This window comes from Crinia signifera, chromosome 7 (assembly GCF_055691185.1).
Source record: "Crinia signifera chromosome 7, ASM5569118v1, whole genome shotgun sequence".
In the NCBI taxonomy this organism is placed as follows: Eukaryota; Metazoa; Chordata; class Amphibia; order Anura; family Myobatrachidae; genus Crinia; species Crinia signifera.
Window position 1 is genome coordinate 135,168,192 of NC_139223.1, and position 18,877 is coordinate 135,187,068.

Below are 18,877 nucleotides of genomic sequence, written 5' to 3' on the forward strand. Positions count from 1 at the left end.
ATCCTAGGCATCAATATTGCCCCCATCCCCTTCGTACCATACCTGGTGCTTGCTGATGACATTTATACTATATGGCAGCTAATAGTCCTTCCTGTCTTTAATATTGTTTCACTTAGAGAATGATTACTGAATAAGTTATATTTACTTGTGGTATTCCAATTACTTTATTTAATAACGAATTTTGCTTTGCAGATGAAATGAAGGGAGAATATGACTGTTTGGGGCCGGAAGTCACCCATGCAACCACTATGAACAACGGTACAGGTAAAAGCAGAAATATCTCTCCCCAGGTTCTTTCCACACACACACACACACACACACACACACACACACATGCCTCTCTCATTTTATGTATTTATATATGTGTGTGCATTTGTCTGTGTGTGTGTGTGTGTGTGTGTGTGTGTGTGTGTGTGTGTGTGTGTGTGTGTGTGCGTTTATATATGTGTGTGTGTTATGTATGTGTGTGTGTTAATGCTTCCAATATATTTGTGATATTTGCCACGTTTATGTTCTCAATTACTATTAGAATATTACTATACATGTTACTGATCTTTCCAATGTAACTTTAAATACAGTGAATTACGAACGTAAAAGTAGATTTATGCTGCAGAATAAAGTATATAATTGCTGCGGAGCCACTAAGTATTATTCAGGATTTATACGCACTCTACGTCATAGTAAGCAGAGAAATATTGAAATGCTTTGTAACAATGTTTATACACAGGAGAAAGGTAGCGTTCTATAACCGCATTCTCTGCAGTGTTTTCATTACCTTCTTATAAGATTGTTTGCTCAACTAGCAATTACCCAATATTGTCAAGTTAAGAGTCCACTTGTAAGCTGTTAAGTATCGAAATGGGGTCAGAGGTTCCAGGCAAAGTTAACAGCTCACTCACTTCACCGTGGGTCACCGAATGCCAGTTATAGAAGACATCATTGTTGAGCATTAGTTGTGTTTATTTACGTAAGTGTATCCTACTTGACTGTTAGCGAGTAACATTCAGCCTCAAGGCATGTTTTTTCACCACTTAGTGTAATAACGGATGACATTTCTTAAATCCCACAAAAAAAGTGTATTCCTATCCCTGGAAATGCACAATTTCCGATTAGTGTCATTTATTTCCACCTTTGATAGACTGATCGCTCAAGAGATGGAAATGATTTTTTTTGACACCTTTTCTCCTGACTTATTTGCAGTGAAGAACACAAATTGCACTTCAGAATTTGAGGAGTATTTTGTCAAAAGGAAGATGGATGATAGCGACGGGCATGGAGTAAGCATAGCTGAATATTTGCACCGTAGCGATACAGCCATCATTTACCCAGAAGCCCCAGAGGAACTCTGCCGTTTGGGTACCCCAGAGGCCAATGGACAGGAGGAGAACGGTAAGGCTGCGATTCATTTTTAGACACTATGAGGACCCTTTGCAGCTGTTGTAATTATAAATGCACTATGTGCTGGGTGTTTACCTTAAAATTTCAGGAACAGCTGCAAGAGCCTGGAATTCCATGAGCCGAACATTCAATAAGCTCATGCCGTCCTGTTTGCAAGTTCCTGACATTTTTCACTGCACTTGAAGGACAACAATCACTAAGCACTATTATCTGAGAGTGAATTGATAGTTGAACTATAGTTGAAATGAAAACCAAGCGAGTGTACTAATTTTCCAATAAAAATAACAGAACGGAATGTCTTCTGCACATATTGATGCAAAGGACTTTAGTCTGCGAGAAAACCATCATTGCGGGAAAGGTCCAGCAATGATATTCTACCAGTGCAATCCATTTGTGGCTTCCAAGCCAGGTTCCTGTGTACCTTCTTGAGATGTTATCATGTATAAAGGTTAAGAGCGAGGTGCTTAATTATTTTGCTATGACAGTTTGAAATGATTCATATGAGTATTACATGGGTGTGCGGAGGGGATTGAAGTGTGTTAAGGCCAGTCAGAGATGAAGCAGTAAGACCATCCTGGGCAGAAAGCCCATTAGCTGCCATTGATTTGCTGACCTCTTGGCCTGTTTTCCCTTCTCGTTTATCTTGGCTGTAGACCTGCCACCTGGAACGCCAGATGCCTTTGCCCAGCTGCTGACCTGTCCCTATTGCGACCGAGGCTACAAGCGGTTGACGTCACTAAAGGAGCACATCAAATACCGCCACGAGAAGAACGAGGAGAACTTTTCCTGCCCTCTCTGTAGCTACACATTTGCCTACCGCACCCAACTCGAACGGCATATGGTGACGCACAAGCCAGGGAGAGATCAGGTGGGGGATTTGACTTTAAGTGATTCTTTTTATAATTACCCCTTAGAGAAACTATATTGCTTTGATTGGCAATCATTATTAATTTTTCATGGCATCTTGAAGATGCAAGATCTTTTAATGGTAATAGCCTTAATTAAGGTCTAAATGATTTTTTGATGGTGTCTCCTAATATAATTTAATAGTCTTATGTTCACGATCGAATGAGTGTGTTAATTTCTAATTTCGAAATTTTACTTGCACTTTTAACTTCACTTTAGTTTAATGTTTTTAATGCTGCTCAAAAGGTGAATGAAACATTGGTACTTTAATTAACAAGTTCTAAAAGAAATTGCTGTCACTGAGATTTTTTCTTGTTTTAGTCACTCAGCGATACATTACCAACCAGGCCTTCATTCTGAAATTTATATAGTATTTTTAGATTAAAAAATGCTGAATAATGTTAATTTTTATTTAATTGGTTTCTCGTTTAGATGTAATCATGCTAACATGAATCATACGTTTAATGCATCTATATTACTATAAATTCAAGTAATATGCAGAATCTGTGCAATCGCTGCAGGAAAACAGTGAGATTACAGATTGGTTACAATGCATAAAACTAATGCTTTAGATGCATTTAAGGATCTGTTGTAATGCGGCCTGTTGTATTGATTGCTTACATCAATGCATGCGTATTAGGCCAAAATGTCGGGTGCTATAAAAGGGATATTTTTCACGATTTTTCCTGATGTTACACTGATAAGCTATCCAATTAGGATTTCCTGTAAAAAATAAATTTTCCCCTGAAAAACACACAGGTTCAGCGAAACTAGTGTATTTTCGCCGCCTGACTGTTTTCGCAGGACAATGGGTCTGGTTTTAGGGATTTGATATTGCCTTCCTGAGGCAGGTGAACAAAATCCCCAATAAACCACAGCATGCGCCAACTTATAGGAGCTAATGGGATAGCACCCGGCATCACAATTGCTCATGGTTAATGACCATGGGTAACTGGATACCCCTCTAAATGTGGCTTTACAAATATAGAACACAATAAAGTGAATTAGATCAAAACAAGCCATTGATCCTATTTTTACTGAACATGTCAAACATTAATGTCTAGAAAGATGGAATAAATGTGAAGGAGCCCACTAGCATGTGCCACTTTCAAGGTTTTATTTACTAAGTAGTGGTGCAAATGTTCTATAAACCATTATAACTTACTTTCCATAAAACAATACAACTAACCAATCAATATAGCTAGCAAAACATTAGCTCCTCTGGCTAAAGATATCTCCACAAGCTCAGACAATATCAGTTGGGCGCAACACATATTTTAGGGAGTAACTGAAGGGTAGATGTATGAAGCAGTGATAAGGGAGGAGAAGTGAGCCAGAGGAGGAGTGGCGCATGGCAACCAATCAGCAGTGAAGTAATATCTATTATTTGCATAAATTATACAGAGCAGCTGATTGGTTGCCATGGGCAACTTCTCCTCTGGCTCACTTCTCCTCCCTTATCAATGCTTCACAGATCTACCCCTGATGTTGAATTGCAAAGGATTAGCACAGACACCTCCACTACCCAGTCATCAATACATTTGTATTGTTCCACGTGCACCTACAGAATAATACCCATGGTTACACATAACAGGTCCTCCTGTAATAACTGTTTTTTTTTATTCAAAATTTCACGGTTAAATAACTTAAGAAAAATGTGTCAAGAATTCAGATAAACTGTGCATTATATATAAAAAAATCCCATCTAAAATTGTTAACATTAAACAAATAAAGTAAAATACTTTTTAAATTGGAGCCATCGTCTACAGATTTCACCAGGATCTATAATGGCTGAACACTAGTGCCTACATGTTGTTGTGCTTGTGCTGGCGCAGTATGAATAGAAGCTTTGGTGTTGAAAAGTCCCCTCATTTGCTCATGGCATTTACAATTAGTAAATTAAAATGATTGTATCATATTAACAGTGGCACAACTAAAGTTTATAGTGGTCCTCTGAGGGCTGTGGGGGAGTCCAAGCAGCTGTTGCTGTTTGTTTATGCAACTCGGCAACATATGAGCTCTGGTCCCTCAATGGCGCTAGATGGGTTGGGCCAGGCTTGATCTTTGAAGGTTGCTGGTGTTTGAACAGACCTCTCTGTGTCCTGTGTGCACCATCTGTCTCATCAGGAATGTGGGAAGATTCAGTACACCCTAGCAGTTGTCACACTGCTTCTGTGCTGTCTTTTTTTTTTTTCTGTGTGAAGCTTTTGTGTTCTTCAGCTCACTGACATACCTTGAGCACCGACACTGTTATTTCAACATCCTCTGTCACAACTGATATATCTCTGTAATGCTTTAAACCTTTCCTGCTGCAATAAACGTACACCTGATTTCCTCTCGTGGTGCAATCTGTACCAGCTCTGTTCCTCTGTTTCACACGCTACACTATTTCAGTTCTAGCTGCCGTTAGCAATTCAGAAAAGTGATCTGCACACAGTTGATGTAAAACATGTTCTGCAAATTGACACCTAATATAATTTGCATATTATAGAGCAGTTGTTTACTGTTATTTCTATTGCTGTTTATAATTACAAAAGGACCTTTGGTATGTGGAGTGCATTTTTATCAAGTAATTGTTTTCTATAAAAATGTTTTTTTTTTTGTACATGCAGCACCAAATGCTGACCCAGGGAGCTAGCAATCGCAAGTTCAAATGTACGGAGTGTGGCAAAGCTTTCAAATACAAGCACCATCTGAAGGAACATCTGCGCATACACAGCGGTAAGTGTCAGAAGTGCTTGTTGTCTGGTTAATATCAATAATTACATAAGAGTATAGGATTGATGCTCAGAAGTTTGTGGGTAAATTATTTGCGAAGAGGAGTAAATTGTATTAAACTCTTGAAATGTAAGTGAAATGTAATCATACTGTATTTGGGTAATCTTAGTAATTTCTTTACATTGTTATATGTTTATTATATGAACCAGTGACTTAATATACTTGTGGGAGGGGCTCTGCCACCGATATAAAAGTACTTATGACCCGGGGGCGGGTCCTTTACAGCAGTAGCTTTGTTCTCCAGCAGCAGCAGTCTCTTCTCCTTGTGCCTGTTGGCAGTAGGGGATAGTGATCACACTGATGGCACTGGTTTTGCCCCTGGAATAACATAGCGACATAACAATCTACTTATTTTTTTAACATTAATTTGCATAAGGGAGCATGGCCACTCTGTCTCCAATTAGACCATGACCCCCAAAATTACCTTGGTCGGCCACAGCTCTCTACACCCCTGGGGAGAAGGGCTGCCACTACCCCTTTGCCCGGAGCAGGGGTGCCGAATTATGTTTTTGCTGGAGGGTGCTCAAGGAGGTGTGGCCTCATGAAAAGGGGCATGTCATTTGGGGAGGGGAGGGGCCCTGTAATTTGCTTACCTGGACGGTCCTGAATCACAATTTACACACAATAAACAATAGCTAATACTGCACACTGTATATACAACACATAATAGTGACTAATACTGCCCACTGTAAGCACACATACTACACAAAAAGGGCAGTGTGTATACAAAAACAACACACATTAGGCAGCACACTCCTCCTGGCATACTGCCTCGCATATCACAGGCAGCAGGTTCGGCAGTGCAGGTGCAGCGGATGCAAATCAGCAAGTAAATGTGGCCTGGCTGTGGGAGGTTATGGGCCCATGGGTGCTCATAATTTTTTGTGGGTGCTTGGGCCCCTGAGCACCCACAGCATCGGCACCTATGGCCCTGAGGGGAGAGGAAGGTGAGGAGACAGCCAGTTGCAGCCATAGAAGCCAGCTAAGGCTGCCTGAAAGGCAGCACATTCTCTTTTTATTGCACTCCTAGAGGGAGAATACTCCTCTTAGTGGGACTGGACTGCCTGTAGTGTCTGTAACCAACAGGTAGAAATTCCAATAGGAAGTCACTGTCAGTGCCACAGTGAAGACAGTGCAGTCATGAACTGCATCTGTCTCACTGAAACTGAGCTAAGATGGTAGATTTTAATGGGGTGGCTTCAGTTCTACAGCCCTTAGGTAACAATCTGCCACTGAAACCATTTTTGCAGTCTGTTTAGTTGCCATTAAGGCATACTAAAAAACCCTTTAATAGTTATACCATATGGCTTATCTTATATGGCATAAAGTTGTGCAAGAATGGTTTATAATATAGTTGGAGAATTTTAGAGTTATTGACTCATACATTTTTTTTTCACATGACAGGAGAGAAGCCATACGAGTGCCCCAACTGCAAGAAACGCTTCTCCCATTCGGGTTCCTACAGTTCACATATTAGCAGCAAGAAATGCATTGGCCTAATCTCTGTGAATGGGAGGATGAGAAATAGCATGAAGACGGGGTCATCTCCTAACTCAGTCTCTTCATCTCCCACCAACTCAGCCATAACGCAGCTCCGGCACAAACTGGAGAATGGTAAACCACTCAGTATGATTGAATCTTCAGGTTTACTGAAGATTAAAACAGAATCACTAGATTTCAATGATTATAAGCTTCTTATGGCAGCCTCACACGGGTTTAATGGTCCTAACCCATTCATGAATGGTGGTCTTGGAGCAACCAGCCCCTTGGGACTTCACTCCTCAGCTCAAAGCCCAATGCAGCACTTAGGTGTAGGGATGGAAGCATCGCTACTTGGGTACACAACCATGAACAGTAACTTAAGTGAGGTGCATAAGGTCTTAGAAATTGTGGACAACACTGTTTCTAGGCAGAAGATGGAAATCAAGGCTGAAGAAATGAACAAATTGAAGGGCTATCACATGAAGGAAACAGGATCTCAAGGAGATGAACAAGGTGTGACATCTCCTGGTATACAACAAGTGGGTCTTCCAGTAGTAAGTCATAATGGTGCCACTAAAAGTATTATTGACTATACATTAGAGAAGGTTAATGAAGCCAAAGCTTGTTTACAGAGCTTGACTACGGATTCAAGAAGACAGTTTAGTCATATAAAGAAAGAGAAGTTACGTACATTGATAGACCTTGTAAGTGAAGAAAAGATGTTAGAGAGCCATAATATATCCACTCCTTTTTCTTGCCAGTTTTGTAAAGAAAGTTTTAACGGCCCCATTCCTTTACACCAACATGAAAGATACTTGTGCAAAATGAATGAAGAAATTAAAGCAGTTCTTCAGCCCAGTGAAAACCTGATACTTAATAAACAGGGAATGTTTGCTGAGAAACAAGCCCTCTTGTTGTCATCCGTACTTTCCGAGAAAGGAATGACTAGCCCTATCAACCCATACAAGGACCACATGTCTGTACTTAAAGCTTATTATGCTATGAATATGGAACCTAACTCTGAAGAACTACTGAAAATTTCCATAGCAGTTGGCCTTCCTCAGGAATTTGTGAAGGAATGGTTTGAGCAAAGAAAAATCTACCAATATGCAACTTCCAGGTCGCCGTCTCTAGAAAGGACCAGTGTGGAAGGGGCGCAAGTCACCACAACTCCCACTAAAGACTCAATGTCAGCCAGATCTCCAGTGAAACCTATGGATTCTATTACATCACCCTCTATAGCAGAACTTCATAACCGGGTATCTAATTGTGAGACACCACTCAGGCTTACAAAACCTAGTCATTTTGCTGGTCTGAAACCAGTTGTTGATAAATTGGACCACTCCAGGAGCAATACTCCATCACCTTTAAATCTTTCTTCCACATCTTCTAAAAACTCCCATAGTAGTTCTTACACTCCAAACAGTTTTTCTTCAGAGGAGCTTCAAGCTGAGCCTTTGGACTTATCTGTACCAAGACAAATGAAGGAACTGAAAAGTATTATCTCCACAAAGAACAAAACCAAACCTAATAACATCAATATTGACCATAACAGTATTCCTTTATTATCAGAGACTGAGAATGAGCCACTTAATTTAACATACATTAAGAAGGAATTTTGTCATTCTAATAATCTGGACAAAAGCACTAACCCACTATTTGGACTAAATCCATTTAGTGGCAAACCTTTGTACTCGGCGCTTCCACCGCAGAGCGCCTTTCCACCAGCCACTTTTATGCCTCCGGTGCAGACGAGTATCCCTGGTCTACGACACTACCCGGGTCTCGATCAGATGAGCTTCCTACCACACATGGCCTATACATACCCAACTGGGGCTACGTTTGCAGATATGCAGCAGAGGAGGAAATACCAGCGGAAACAGGGATTTCAGGTAATTAAATATCTTGTGCTAAAATGTATGGCATACATTAAGATAATCTTGTTTTATCACTTCATTGGAGAGCATTAAACTATGACGTAGTGGTCAACTAAATGCTCTGGAGGCAGATATTTTGTGAGATAAAATCAGTTTACTAGGAACTACTTGTATCTCTGATCATTTTGTGATTTTGCGCTTCCTGACCCTATTTCTCTGAGACACACCCTGCCGAAATGCTGCATTCTCATTGTCGCACAAAAATGGCTGTTTCCAGTGTGTGTTGCTGACAAATACATTTTAAAGTAATGCTAAACATTCGTTTTAAAGGAGGAGACATCTTTCCTTATATGGGGTAATATATGAATGGGTTATATTGCCTAGGTCAGGTTTACACTCTGACTGGGAGCTGCCATTGGAAATCTGTTACATGCTGAGCACACAGAGATTCTATGATAACAAATGTTATCGGGTTAGCAGTATGCATTGTTACCAAGTGTATATATATTATACCGGGTCAGTGACTATAGATGTTGGATGGACTTTCATGGAAATATGGCAAGGTGCACTGTTTTGTGACCTATTCAGAAGAAAAAAGTACCTGATATCTCAGCAATACAATTTGTTCCTAGTTAATAGATATCAGTTTCATCCCACTTCTCCAAAAAAGGGGTCCTCCAGGTGCTGGTGAAAGATTCACTTAATTGTTCAAAAGCATTTATGAACATAGTAAAGGACAAATAGAACATTAGCCATCGAGATATTTAATTAATCAAATTTGCAGTAGGCTGATCACAGCTGCATACATACTTACCTCCCCATAATCACGGCCCCTCCCCATGATATAATGCCTTTCACGAACTTGGACCCTGTCCCTGTGTAGGCAGGATCTGGGAGGGATAACCGTGACCGTGTGTAGGCAGGATCTGGGAGGGATCACTGTGACCGTGTGTAAGCAGGATCTGGGAGGGATCCCTGTTCTCACAATAGTCAGAAAATAAATATATCATGGTATGTTGTGTTTTACAATTGTGTGTGTGTGTATGTATGTATATATATATATATATATATATATATATATTACCCACACACACACAAACACACACCATATATATGTATATATATATATATATATATATATACAATTTTAAAATTTAGTTACTAGGTATCAAATTTATTGTGAACATCTTCAGATTTAAGTAAATTCCCATGCATCTACACTTAAAGTTTGTACTAAGGGCCTGATTCTGGTTCACTCGCAAAAGAAAATTCTCTCTCTAATGGACAAAACCAAGTGCACCGCAGGTGGGGCAGATGTAACATGTGCAGAGAGAATTAGATTTGGGTGGGGTTTGTGCTTCAAACTGAAATCTATGTTGCAGTGTAAAAATAAAGCAGTCAGTATTTACTCTGTACAGAAACACAATAACTTACCCAAATCTAACTCTCTCTGCACATGTTACATCTGCCCCACCTGCAGTGCACATGGTTTTGTCCATTAGAGAGCGCATTTGCTTTTGCGAGTGAACCAGAATCAGGCCTCTAGCTTGCTTTCAATGAAATTCTGTTCTGTATACAGCATTATGGGAAGCAGGAATATACCTGCATGTTTTGTACCAGCTTTTTCTAGGTCTTACATTGAAGTGCATCAGACTTGCAAAGGCTACCCAAACCAATGTATTCTGGTTTCCATTGATTGATCCGTAGTAACGTAGTCCAAGAAGCCATGTGTACAATGTGAATGTATGCAAGTGCTCTTTGTATTCACGACAAAGATAAATCTAAATACACGGAATGATTTACCAGCCCACTTTCATCATTGTCTAATGCTGATGGCACCTAGATATAGAACACTGATAAAATATTCTCTATTTTAAATGACAACATTAAGTATGATGCTTAGGGCATTTTTTCAGCAGACATAAACTTAAATCAACAGTATAATAACATTTTGCATCTGATCATAAAATTAGTTATACAATATTTTATTTAGAAATCAGGAAAAATGAAACTAATACTCTGCTGCTGTGAACAGTGTTTATGGTCTTATAAAATGAATAGCCCTGAATTAGACTAAAACCGTACTTGTAATGACGGGACAGCGATATTCATTAGTTCTAGAACCACATCAAGGTTTAGTAAACTAACGTTAATTCGTTATATTACAGGGTGAAATGCTTGACGGGGTTCCGGATTACATGTCAGGTCTAGATGATATGACGGATTCTGACTCTTGCCTGAGTCGAAAGAAGATTAAGAAGACAGAAAGTGGCATGTACGCGTGTGATTTATGCGATAAGACATTCCAGAAAAGTAGCTCCCTCTTGAGACACAAATATGAACACACAGGTAAATGGATTTTCACTTATACCTCTTTGGGAAAGACTCCAGACGGTTAGATTTTCTCTTTAAGGACGTGATACTGATAAATGACTTCTATTGAAAACAGTGGATTTCTTGCATACTTCTTGAGTACAGAAATATGGCATAAAAAAGCAATGTTTCCTCCCAAAGAGACACAGCGTGCGAGGTGCAGTCAAATTGAGCCCAAAGTGTATTGTTGTTTATAAACCCTGGAAGCAGCCATTGTGTGGGCGGGGCAAATAGGAATGAGAATGCAGCCCATCAATTCCTTGAGCGTTATCAATACCACTGGGGACATTTCCCGACACTTAACTCTGGTGTTTAGCAATGGTTATGCTTTAGGTAAAAACATCCACATATTTATCCATAAAGTCATCAATGCTGTTTTGTCCTATAAAGAAATGGTTTACGGCAATCTTTTGCTGCTGTTTTATTTGAAGGGTCAATCTAGTTAGATGCGAAGTGAGCAAGTTACTTCATAGAAGCGCCAGCAATGGGACCGCGACTCACACTACTCCATGCCCGATATCACCTGGACAATAGTCTACAAGTGTAGCAGTACCCTAAGTGCGGCATACAGCAGCCCTCACTCGCAACTGAGTGAACTCGTGGTTAATTGGATTGAGTCCTAATTATACATTATGTAGAACCTCTCACTTCAATTAGCAACACAAGTACTGCAATATGTTTACATTTGCTAAATATATGTGTATATTGTACCAGGCATGTCGAACCTGAGGCCCTCCAGCTGTTGTGAAACTACACATCCCAGCATGCCTTGCCATAGTTTTAGCATTCCCTAATACAGTGGTTCCCAAACTGTGCGCCTAGGCTACCTTGGGTGCCTTGGAGCACTTGCAGGGGTGCCTCAGGTTGGTGGTCCAGAACCAATTCAAGTTATTTATGGCCAATAAAATAGGCAAAATCAGTGCTTGGGGCTTCCAATTAAGAATATGTGGGTAAACAGAAGTGGCTCATGTTTCTCACCACATAAGTGGACCTAAGGAAACCATTTAAATCACAACAAATGTAATATTTTTCCTGAAATTAGTAACCAACTTTTGGCCTAGGGGTGCCATGAAAAATATTCTGATACTTTAGGGTGCCATGATTCAAAAAGTTTGGGAACCACTGCCCTAATAGAAAAACGCAGGGAAGTGTAGTTTCACAACAGCTGGAGGGCCGCATTTTGGACATGCCCGATTTATCCTATACTGTATACAATACTATATACTAGGTACAATTAGGGTGACCAACTCATCCCTTTAATCCGGAACACATATTAATTACACAGGTTCTGTGGCAGTTTAAAACCAGGTGAAATGGAGTCTTGAAGTGTGGCAGTTTAAAACCAGGTAAAAGCCAGCCACAGAACCTGTGTAATTAATATGTGTCCCGGATTAAAGGGATGAGTTGGTCACCCTAGGTACAATAGAAAGTACAACTACATATACAAATGAAGGTGTTTTCATGTACATTGCCAGGACTTCTACTATGTCTGAGCAGGATGATAATAATATCCTGTAGATTTTTTACTTCAGCTGTGCATCCAGGGATCTCTAGCAATAATATTTACTTTTTAAAGTCGGTCTCGGAATGGAAACCTTTATATGTATCATTGTAATTAAATGTTACTCTATCACATTTTGCAAGGTATTGCAGAATGTGATTAACCGAAAAGTACTCTAGTCTAAACTGATGGCTTCTGTACCCCCAGAAGTTCAGAAGCAGCTGCAGATATTGTTATACTGCAGCATTTTCCTGCCAGTATGTAATCGTCCCAGATAATTAATATAACAAGAGCCCCACCCCCCCACACACACACACACCCGCAATACTCTGCCAGCCCCCCCCCCCTCCCCCCATGTTTGCATTCCTGTCTGCCGTCATTCTGATTCTGCTGCTGACACAGCAGGTGTACATAGCCTCTAGTTACACACCAGCCACGGTTGGCGTTTTACATTCTTTTTGCTCACTTTGAGGTCGATTCAAACATAACTTGAGCAATTGAAAACCATGATTTGCTTGTCTCATTACCATTGTTCAATAGAGAAGGGTTATAGCATTAGCACTTTAACGCTCACTATTAAAAATAATGAAAAATCCTTTCACACGAGTACACTTTCTTTTGTATTTGAGAGACGGTTTAAAATCCCCCATTAAGAAGTGCAAACAGCGATCACTTGCAGTCATATGCGGCCGAATCTTTTCCTGTCTCTGCCAGTTCTGTAATATCAGCACTGCTCCTGATACTAAACATTTTCACCCAAACTATTATACACAGTATTCATGGGCTGTAATATGGCGTTTACCTGGTTGCTACAGTTTTATTTATAGTTGGGTGATTTTAAGGTTGTTTTATATTATGGACTTATGCAGTGGCGTAACTACGTTTTGGGCGCCCCCCGCCGCCGCCCCGCCAAGCACCCCCAATCCCCCGCCACCCCGCCGCCCATGCAAACCCCCCCCCCCCCCCCAATCCCCTGCATCCTTACCTATCGCGCTGGTCCCGGCGGCTCCGTTCTTCTTCTGCTGAGGACCACCACAAAATGGCCGCCCCCATACAGCAGACAGTTTCAGAGAACAGTGTGCTATATTGCTATATGGGGGCGGCCATTTTGTGGTGGTCCTCAGCAGAAGAACGGAGCCGCCGGGACCAGCGAGATAGGTAAGTCTGTGGGGGATTGGGGGGGTGTAACTATAGCACCACAGCCCCCGGCGCCCCCACATGCACAGCGGTGGCGGGGGCTGCGGTGCTATAGTTACGCCGCTGGACTTATGTAATCGAAGCAAGCAATAGATCCGCATATTGCTATAAATAGGTGGTTGAAACACACAGAAGGAAAAAAGATAAACCAATGCATTTAGTAAAAGTTTGAGACGTAGGGGCCTGATTCAGTACCACTCACTAAACAGCGGTCGTTCGCTGCTTAACGAGTGGCTTAACCCCGCGCCGTCTAATCCCCTCATTACCATGCAAGGAGATGTGTACGAGAACACATCCCCTCGCATGCAGCCGAAGGGGAGATAAATCATTCGCTGATCGCCAACCAACAAATGATTTCTCTCCGCTATGGAAATAAAAGTCAGTCTAAGCGCTCTCTTATTACCATCAGTGTCCTCCGGAGAGGGGGGGGCACTGACATCATGTGACATCAGCTGCACGCCCCCACGGCAGGCATTGACTTGCCTGCATCCCTAGCGGAGCGCTTAGCATTTTTTATGGGGATGCCCATAAAACCCCGGGGACGTTCCCCAGCTCCCATCCCCTGTTTCCTTACCCTGCAGCGAACAGCCCTGCGAGGAAGCCGTTTGCTGCCGGTTTTTGCACATACGCAATGAGCAATCCTGAATCGGACCCTGTATGTGTTAGCTTACAAATTCAAGTTATCAACCACTTTATAGCTAGATTTGAAAGTCATGGCCCTGTGGATATTGGTAAAGATGAGTCATAGTCAGGCGTGCAGATTTCTACAGTAGGAGATTTCTGCTCTCCACGTCACATGTGTCTGCATGTAGATTGCACTATAAAAGCTGCTTCTAGCTATATGTTTTAGCTCGGCAATGTCAATTAGCACACATAGTACAAGTAAGCTATTCTTTCCCAGCTTACGCTATGGGACACATGAATGCATCTTCATTCAGGGTTCTTAGACTGAAAACTCTGTGAAGCAATGCAGTGGTAGCCTCATTTAATGCCTGTGTGTCTCTGTGTTGCATCATGTGTCTTGTGCCCTGGCATCATGCTGTCAAGCATTTAGTGTCAAGTCTATTTTTGAATGAAACGTCAAGCATGGCCGCTATGGAAGGTGTGAAAGGCATTCTTGGGCTATTTGTAGCCTGGAATCAGCCAGATGTGTTTGGGCTTGGCGTAACTCTCAAGTTCCAATCTCGGGCTGAAGAATGTATATACTGCCCCTGAAAACATTGATCTCTAGCTGCAAACTTCAGGCTCCTTATTAAACCTGGCTTCAATTTTTAAAAATACAACAGGCCTTTATTAGAGTTTGAGTATATCCAGCTAGAAGGTGCACATATTGTGCTAAAGGAAGGGTCAATTTTAACATGTACTGAAATATTCTGCTAAAAAGCAGGCAGTATTTAACCGAAATGCAAAAAAAAAAAAAAAATCGCATTTATACCCATTGTATTCCAGCAGGGTGTTTCTAGATGCACAATGACATCTTTAGCTGGACTTGTCCCTGACCAGGGTTTAAAGGAAACAGGGTGGAACTGAGTTCCAACACCTATAATGGTGAGGTGGAACCAATTCCACCTCCACCTTGGCCCAGTAATTCTAACGAAAAAGCATTATAGTTTGCAGGGGGGTGGCAAAAACCCTACCCTTGGACCTGTGTTTGCCCATGGGGGGGAGGAATCAGGTGACAGAGGGAAATGAGTTCCAGCACCTTTCCACAACCACTTTAAGCCCTGCCCCTATGTGAATAACACTGTGGAATTGAATTGTGCTATTATATGTATCCAGCAAACAAAGGAAACATTTATAAAACAAAAAAGTAGTTTTGTATAATCAAAATCTGATGCAATCTGTGAGGTCATAAAGTGACCTGGAAATAGGTTCCCCAGTTATTTTGAAAACATTTTTCTTGGTCCAACAGACAAATTACCAGATCTGTATGATATGTCTAAAATGTCCAGTCTTGAAAACCACCATGTTCGTTTTTGTAAAGCCAGGTTAAGAAACAGCGGGTGAAATGTAATAGGGTGGGAGAATCAAAAAGTGAGAGATTTGGTAAAAAATCTCCAGTTTTTCTAAAGCAGCAATCATTTACACTGCAAAACCAGTTTGTAAATGATTGCTGCTTTAAAAAACTCTCACTTTCTGATTCTCTCACCCTATTACATTTCACCCAGTATCTCTGAGTTGATTGGAGCAGATTGGTGTTTGTAAAGTTTAACCTAAAAAAAAAAAATCTTCAGCAAATGGAACTTCTGTGACGTATCACATAGATCTGAGAGCAGATGGGTAGTTAATTGACCCCAAATGATTGTCTTTTGTTGTAAGCACTTTCTTTTTAATGAAATGTAACAAAAGTGTACCTTCTTTTGTTTTGCAGGAAAAAGGCCACACCAGTGTCAAATTTGTAAAAAAGCATTTAAACATAAACACCATCTAATAGAACATTCACGTCTGCACTCCGGTGAGAAGCCATACCAATGTGACAAATGCGGAAAACGCTTCTCGCATTCTGGGTCTTACTCACAGCACATGAATCACAGGTATTCCTACTGTAAGAGAGAGGCCGAAGAAAGGGAAGCTGCGGAGAGGGAAGCCAGAGAGAAGGGCCATTTGGAACCCACAGAGCTGCTGATGAATCGAGCTTACCTACAGAGTATAACTCCTCAGGGGTACTCAGACTCAGAGGAAAGAGAAAGTATGCTGAGAGATGGGGAGATGGAAAGAGAGCATGATAAGGAAGTTGAGGACGTTTACAATAAGCTTGGAAGGCAAGTTGGTGATGAAGAGTTCGAAGAGGAAGAGGAAGAGAGTGAAAATAAGAGTATGGACACTGATCCAGACACGATCCGAGATGAGGAAGAGAACGGTGAACATTCAATGGACGATAGTTCAGAGGATGGCAAAATGGAAATAAAATCTGATCACGAAGAAGAAAATATGGAGGATGGCATGTAATAAACTACTGCATTTTTAAGCTTCCAATTTTTCCTCCAGTAGTCTTGTTACCTGCTTGAAAACTCTGCTGTGTTAAAGCTGTTCATGCACGTGCCTGAAGCTTCCAGGAAGCCTGTATAGATGAACTGAGATGGGGGTGGGGGGGGGCAGTTCTGCCAAAAAAAGTCAAATGAAGTTTGAGGTGGTCGTTGTTGAGAACTGCATTATGCAAACTTTTTGTACAGTATTAAAGGCCTAGAAACTGTGTGGTTTCAGAGACTAAACCCTGTGTTTAATAGCATTTATTCTTTAAGCACAAAATAGTTAATTGTACGAATTGCACTCTACTTATATATCACTACAAACTTAAAAAAAAAGATATTTCTAATTTATATTAATACATAAAAAAAAGTGCTCGCACTGCTGTACATCAGTATTATCACTTCACTTTAATTTAAGGTGCTCGCACTGCAATACACCTGTATTAGAATTCCTTTGTAACTTTACTTTGCTATTATACATCATTTTCTCAGTTTCATGCTAGACAACCACACAATTTTAGGCCTATTTTATTTTATTTTAAATGTGAAGGAACATGTGTAAAAAAAAAACAGAGTCTTAAGAGTGACCTGGATATGAAGGAAAAAAGAAAGGTGAATATTAAAGAAAGCCTTTGTAAGGTGTTTTTTTTTTTTTTAGGAAAAAAAAAAGCCTTATATGCAAACCTTTTAATCTGTGTGTTTCTGCAAGTGCCATCCTTGTACAGTGTTAAGAAGGTGACGTGAGTTACCAATGCACCAGCTTCAGTGTTAAGCTTACCCTGTTCTTTGAAGCACCCATGTCAGTATTAGAATAGGTGGCAGTTCCTTAGTTTACATATGTTTGTGCAATTTTTATTTTTTTTTGTAATTTTTTTTTTGTCCATTAATTTTGTCAGTATTACACCAAACTTTTTTTGCAAGATATTTTTTTTTCCATTCATTTAATTTTAGGTCAAATAACATTTTATTTATGTGGCTCATTTTATATTTCCTAATTTTATTTATTTCATACTGTAGTGTACAGTATAATAGTTCTTCAATATAGATATATTTTAGTAAAAAAGGAACATGATGTTGATCACTTGGGCAAATTTTACGTAAAGAGAAGAGCATTTATTGTGTTTTGGAACATTAATTGTGAAATGCGATTTTTTTCAATTTTAATTATTTTATTTTTGTTTTATTTTATTTTTCTTTCCAATTACTGGAAATTCCAAATTTGGGAACTTTTGATACGATCTTGTGAAAACACTGTATTTTCGACTGAAAAATTCCACTTTCTTCATCTTGTTTTTTAGCTAATAAAAAAAGAGGGACTGTTAAATACAATGTATAATATCGTGACAAAAAAATCTTTCCTGAATTGTCTTTGTAAAAGTATTATTGAATTTTCAATTTGTAATTTCTCTTGAAAATGACCATGCTCAAATAAAAATGTAGCCAAACTATGCAAAGTGTGACTGACTACTTAAAAAAATAATATTGGTGGGTTTTTAGTGCTTATTGATGAAGTAATTTTATATGTTTTTATTCTATTTGCAAACACGGTTATATTGCTGATTTATTTGTAGAAAATTTGCACATGTTAACCCTAGTGTGGTTTCTCCAACAATAGTATTTATGCTCCTGTGGATCTGTGATAAAATTAACGTGTTTATTTATCCTAAAAAATACATTTAAGTAGATGATGTTCCAATGTATTATTTTGAAAGCCCATGCATTGACATAATAATATTTGTAATGTTATTTGCTGGCATTAATACATAAAAAAGAGCAAGGCAATTTTATTTGTTTTATTCACAGAGTTGGTTGTCATAATCCAAGTTGCAATGCAAATTGTAGCCTCTCAAACATGAACATTTTCCTATATGTGCAAGTTACATGTATTGCAGTCTTATTAAAAAACACACACAATCTTATATTCTTTTAGAAAAGCTTATATTGACCAAGGATAGTCCATTTATAGTTGTTGCAATACTAGTAATGATAAAGAGCATTTTTGTTACCTAGGAGACTGTAAGCCAGTCACTCAGGATTATTAAGCTTCCATCTACTCTCACCACTTTCCTTTTTTTCATTAGACACTGAAAAAAAGATTAATGAACATTAAGTTTAATTAAGTTTAATTAAGAATACTTGTTATTTTAGTCATATTATTTAGCTGCTGCCGTAGCTTCTCACACACGCACACGCATTTCCCATTGTGGGGTTACTTGCTCTTTTCAATATTTAAAAGTAAAAGCAATATATTGCCTGCCACTTTACTGAACGCAACAAATAACATTTCAAAGACCTGACATTTCTAAATGGTGGCTTTGTATATACTGTAGCATGTAAAATTTAAAAAAAAATCTTCTTTAGACTGGATATATATTTCTGGTTATATTCCACTAGAT

At 39.7% G+C, this 18,877-nt stretch overlaps 1 protein-coding gene across 2 annotated transcripts in view; it reads left to right on the forward strand.

The window, feature by feature from the left end:
- The window catches only part of ZEB2 (zinc finger E-box binding homeobox 2), a 112,829-nt gene extending 94,457 nt beyond the window's left edge, over nt 1-18,372 (forward strand). For both annotated transcript variants that reach the window (XM_083153848.1, XM_083153849.1), the window contains 7 exons: nt 193-264; nt 1,201-1,389; nt 2,052-2,266; nt 4,917-5,025; nt 6,487-8,456; nt 10,610-10,790; nt 15,884-18,372. In XM_083153848.1, the coding sequence (XP_083009974.1) occupies nt 193-264; nt 1,201-1,389; nt 2,052-2,266; nt 4,917-5,025; nt 6,487-8,456; nt 10,610-10,790; nt 15,884-16,461 (3,314 nt within the window). In that variant the 3' untranslated portion in view covers nt 16,462-18,372. The remainder of the gene's footprint in view (nt 1-192; nt 265-1,200; nt 1,390-2,051; nt 2,267-4,916; nt 5,026-6,486; nt 8,457-10,609; nt 10,791-15,883) is intronic.
- The last annotated feature ends 505 nt before the right edge of the window (nt 18,373-18,877 follow it).